Source organism: Apium graveolens, chromosome 2 (assembly GCF_009905375.1).
Source record: "Apium graveolens cultivar Ventura chromosome 2, ASM990537v1, whole genome shotgun sequence".
In the NCBI taxonomy this organism is placed as follows: domain Eukaryota; kingdom Viridiplantae; phylum Streptophyta; class Magnoliopsida; order Apiales; family Apiaceae; genus Apium; species Apium graveolens.
In genome coordinates, this window is record NC_133648.1 from 287,069 (window position 1) to 291,787 (window position 4,719).

The following is a 4,719-nucleotide window of genomic DNA, read 5'->3' on the forward strand; positions in this document are numbered from 1 at the left end:
CCAATAAGATCAGTTATAACTAAATTTGATCTTATAGAATAGACGTAAATTAATAGTGAATCACTTACTATAAATAGTGTCAGAAGTCAAAAGAGGAGAAGTTTTATGAGACGGAGGGAGTAATCACCAGCTAAATGACTGCAGATTGAGCGAAGATCTACCTGTTTACTCTACATAGTAATTTTGAAATCCCAGGAAGAGGTACACATGTATACGTGTCATAATTGTATCTTCACACCACATAAGTGAATTGACAGATGTCGAGCATGCATGGCATAAATTTCAACAGTTTAGTGACCTTTGGATGAAAGCCCTACATTGACCTGAAGAGCCTCCAACCTCACTTATCCAAATTTTCAACATATTTGACCTAAATTTAGTCTTCTTTGACACGTGGCACCACAAATGTATGCCACATGACAGTAGGGCCGGAAGCATATATTTCAAATTTATCCAGTTTTAATCTGCTCACAGTAGTCTTTGCCAGGACCGAGCCAGAATCTCATAATCTCGAGTTTGGGGTGAATTTTTTTTCCGAGTAATTAATATATATTTTTAATTTATTATTTATTAAATATTTAATAAATATTATTTTTAACAATTTCAATGTAGAAGATATATTTGAATTCGTGTATCACTAATATAGGTACTAACTTCATAAAATTTATATATTTTTGAGGGGACGAAAATTGAAAATAATTTTTTCTTGCTACAAAATATATAAATATGTAATTTTTTGTCCATAAATTTTAATATTAATTTCACGATTATACCGGAATTTGGGGTGACGGCCGCACCCGCCGGTTACCAACTATATTATGCCGATGCAGTACTTAAACTCTTGTAATCCTTGCGATAATCAATATATGCACGTGTAATTAATTAATAATAATTTAGGAGATCTGCTTGGACATCTTTCGAAGGGTTAAGTTTTCTATATGAATAAAATCAACAGGGAAATCGAATCGAATCGGATCGGATCGGATATACTAAATGAGATGGAACATAGGTAGGGTTAATTAGATTTCTCGTACTCATAGAAACATTTACCAGAAACATAGGATGCAGATTGATACAGGAACTAGCTACCAGCTTAATCTTACAAAGCTTCCATTTGATCAACAAAGCAAATATAGTTACATTAGCAGGATCAATTAGTTAATTAAGTCGTTGCGCCCGTCGTGATTTAGACCCCAGGCACGAACAAGTGAGTGTAAATTAGCTGCAGAAATCAAGAAATCCACCGTCTGGTGCGGTGTTAGAAGCTGCACCACCTTCCTTAATGTACTCATTCGTAGCTCGTCTGCCTTCTGCACTATTGCTCCGAGATTCTGCATCTTTTCTTCCATGTCTTCGCCGTAATTGAACAGCATCATGTCACTTGCAACATCCTGCACCACATATTTACGGTAAATCTGTCAAGAAACCAGTCGCTCAAATTGATAAAAGAGTCACATAACTAAATTTGATTTACATATTTGTTCCTAGCATTTTTTTAGTACAGGAGAGGTTGAGGGTTCAAGTATCAGTCTCAGTTAACGCTATTATTAAAATTTCTGAATCATGTGGAAAAATTGACAAATAAGTATGTTCTAGGCATTTTTTCCGCTAAAGTGATCTCAGGAGGTCGAGGGTTCAAGTCTCGGTTAGCGTGAATATTTAAATTTCCGAATCTTGTACAAAAATCGAAAAATGAATTACAAAAACGTGCCTGCCAGACGGAAAGCTGTTCGCTAAGATCATTCTCGTCTTGTGCGGTAACACACTGAAGATCACTCAAACATTTAAACTGATCAGAACTCAAGTCAGCAAGATCTCCAGTCGGATTACCGCCGCCTTCAAGGATATCGAGCATTCGATTCTCGAAAAGTATAGTGGACTTAGTGTGAACTACTTGGAAGGCAGTAGTGGGGCGCCAGCCCGCAATCCAGTGGAGCGAGCGCTCGAAAGTGCTCGCCCACGGCGCATCCAGGAGGAACAGAACATCCTGGTGCGCCACAGCTGATTTGACCTGGTAATAATCTCCGATATGGGATAAAAAATTGTTGACAAGGTCGAGAAGGTGGTTGTTTTGTTGGTCTGAGAATGGTGGTCTTGGGGCATTTTTGAGTTTTTCGACTAATTGGTCTAGCTGCTGGTGCCATCTTTCGTGAAAGGTCTGGAAACCCATTTGAGTTTGAGTGATGAAATGAATAATGGAAGCTTTGTTTACTATATATAGAAGACAGGATGTTCAGAAAAAAATTGTAGTTTATGTAAGGTTGTTATGTTTATGAATAAGATTTTGAAGGGTCGCAAGTATTGTGTTCTGGTAAGGTCTCGATTTTCAATCCACTTGACTCGAGTGACGAAATACTCTTTCCATCCCATTTTAGTTGTCACATTTTTTTTTATAGAAATCAAATTGACCAATTTTTAACCAAAGATTAAACATTGCTCTTACATTATTTCACAAAACTGAAAATTATATATTTAAGTAGATTAAATCTATTTTTCTATGATATAATTTTTTTATTTTGTTTAGTTATAAATTATTAATAAACTACGGTCAAACTTAAGTCAATTTGACAAACACAAATCCGAATGTGACAATTAAAATGAGATGGAGGAAGTACATGATAGCAACTGAAATGAATGGTTTGAATACATAATCAAACTTGATAGCACCTTTTTCATGTCCCGAACTCGATGGTTCACGTGGTTTGCAGGCTATTGCGTGAGCCCGTAGAGTTTACCTAGTGCGCACCCGAAAGGTAGCGGCTGCGGGTTACTTACGATAAGAAAAGAAAACGAAATATTAATAGGATAATACTGAATTCGAATGTCTTTTGTCGTTAATTGGTTTATGACATGTTCGGGGAACCGCTTTTATGTCGTCACGCGGTTATGTATGATCGCGATAAATTTTACTTTTGCTTTTATTGACGCTAACAACTTTTACAACTGAATTTGGAATTTATCGCACATGTATTTTATGAGCGAATATAATGTTACAATTTTTATCGCCGCATTTACGTAATCAACAATGTGTACATGTAAAATGTCGGTCGATGATATCTCTCATCTAACCAAATTTCTTCCCCCTTCCGCATAATCAACCGTGTGTATGAAAATCTTTGCACGTGTTTAACTAAAAATTAGTTCTTTCCAAAAGAACGAAATTAAAAAGATTTACAAATTTATTGATATAGTTTAGATTAACCATACTACTGCAAACAAACTTCTAATCAAACACCACGATTCAGTTAGCGCAGTGTTGACGCTCATGATTAAAACCCAAGTCACAAACAGTGGAGTACAAGTTAAAAGCTGAAATCAAGAACTCCACGGCTTGTTGCGGTGTTAAAAGCTGCACCACCTCCCTTAACGTCTTTAACCTCAGCTCATCTGCCTTCTGCAAAATCACGGCCAGATCTTTCATCTTCTCCTCGAAATCCGCTTCCTCGTACTTCATTAGCAAGATCTCGCTTGCACTATCCTGCACCACCGTATACTATTAATCACACATCAATCAAATTAACGAATTTCATTTATTTATTTTTTAATTCAGAAACACGTGAGTATTGTATTTTGGTACAAATTAAATATTAAAAATGTTACGTTCGAATCAAATTGACTTAGTTGGTTGACATTTTTGGTCAAATTCACCAAGTATCCGGTTCAGTTTAGTCTCTGAAACGACAGATGATATGTCCTTACCACTAGACTATCCCGTCACGCTAGGTATAAGCGTACCTGCCAAAGGGAAAGTTGGTCGCTGAGGCCAATTTCTTCGTGAACAGTTTGACACTGAAGATGGCTAAGATCAGTAAACTGGTCAGCACTCAAGTCACTAAGACCGCCTGTCATACAAGTACCACCTCCGTTGATCATGTTGTCTATGCGCGACTCAACAAGAACAGTAGACTTGGTGTGAATGATGTGAAAAGCAGTGGTGGGGCGCCAGCCCCCTATCCAGTGGAGCGACCGCTCAAAAGCGGTCGCCCACGGAGCAGCCATCACGAGGGGAACATCTTGTTGTGCCACAGCCGACTTGACTAGGTTATAGTCTCCTACGTGAGACATGAATTTTTGGACAAGGTGGTAGAGCTGGTTGTTTTCTTCGTCGGTGGTCGGTGGACTCGGGGCATTTTCGAGCTTATTTACGAGATTCTGCAGCTGCTCCTGCCAAGTTTCATGGAACCTCTGGAACCCCATTTTTATTGCTTAAAAAGTTGTGATTTAAGGTGATCCCAGGGGGTTTTTATACTTCGTTTTGTGAAGGGACAGCTGGAGAGTCTTGTATACTAGAAACTACTATAACATTAAATTTTACTTCGCTAGATAGTTACTTCGTCTACTAGTAAAACATTAGCTAAATATAAGCTAAATATATCGGCGGAGCCTGAAGTTTTCGTGAGGTTTCGGTGCCATGATGGCCAAGCTTTGTTGCCATTCTAAATATAGCTACTAAAATAAATCTTGTTATTTTGAATCGAGTAATGCTACTTACCCCAAAACGATCCACAAATGTTATCAGAAGGCACGTGCATCGATTTATTCATAGGGTTTATATTAATACACGAACTCGAAGGCTCCATTTCATTAACAATGGAACAACCAATACCACGATAACAACTCATCATTGAGAACGTTTTAGGAACCATTTATCTTTGAAATAATAATTTTTTTCCGCATTCGAACATTAGCTAATATGCTTTACATGATCGTATCATTCTC

General features: G+C 37.6%; 2 protein-coding genes across 2 annotated transcripts; both read right to left on the reverse strand.

The window, feature by feature from the left end:
* Positions 1-966: 966 nt before the first annotated feature.
* LOC141705194 (protein DELAY OF GERMINATION 1-like) lies at positions 967-2,253 on the reverse strand. Its single transcript, XM_074508251.1, has 2 exons — positions 1,712-2,253; positions 967-1,391 (listed from the first exon to the last, which is right to left on the reverse strand). Exons 1-2 carry the CDS (start codon positions 2,168-2,170, stop codon positions 1,155-1,157), a joined length of 696 nt encoding a protein of 231 aa, XP_074364352.1. The 5' UTR covers positions 2,171-2,253; the 3' UTR covers positions 967-1,154.
* A 925-nt stretch (positions 2,254-3,178) lies between these two features.
* Positions 3,179-4,323, reverse strand: LOC141705203 (protein DOG1-like 1). The gene is made up of 2 exons (XM_074508256.1): positions 3,736-4,323; positions 3,179-3,478 (listed from the first exon to the last, which is right to left on the reverse strand). Exons 1-2 carry the CDS (start codon positions 4,195-4,197, stop codon positions 3,242-3,244), a joined length of 699 nt encoding a protein of 232 aa, XP_074364357.1. The 5' UTR covers positions 4,198-4,323; the 3' UTR covers positions 3,179-3,241.
* Between the last annotated feature and the right edge of the window lie 396 nt (positions 4,324-4,719).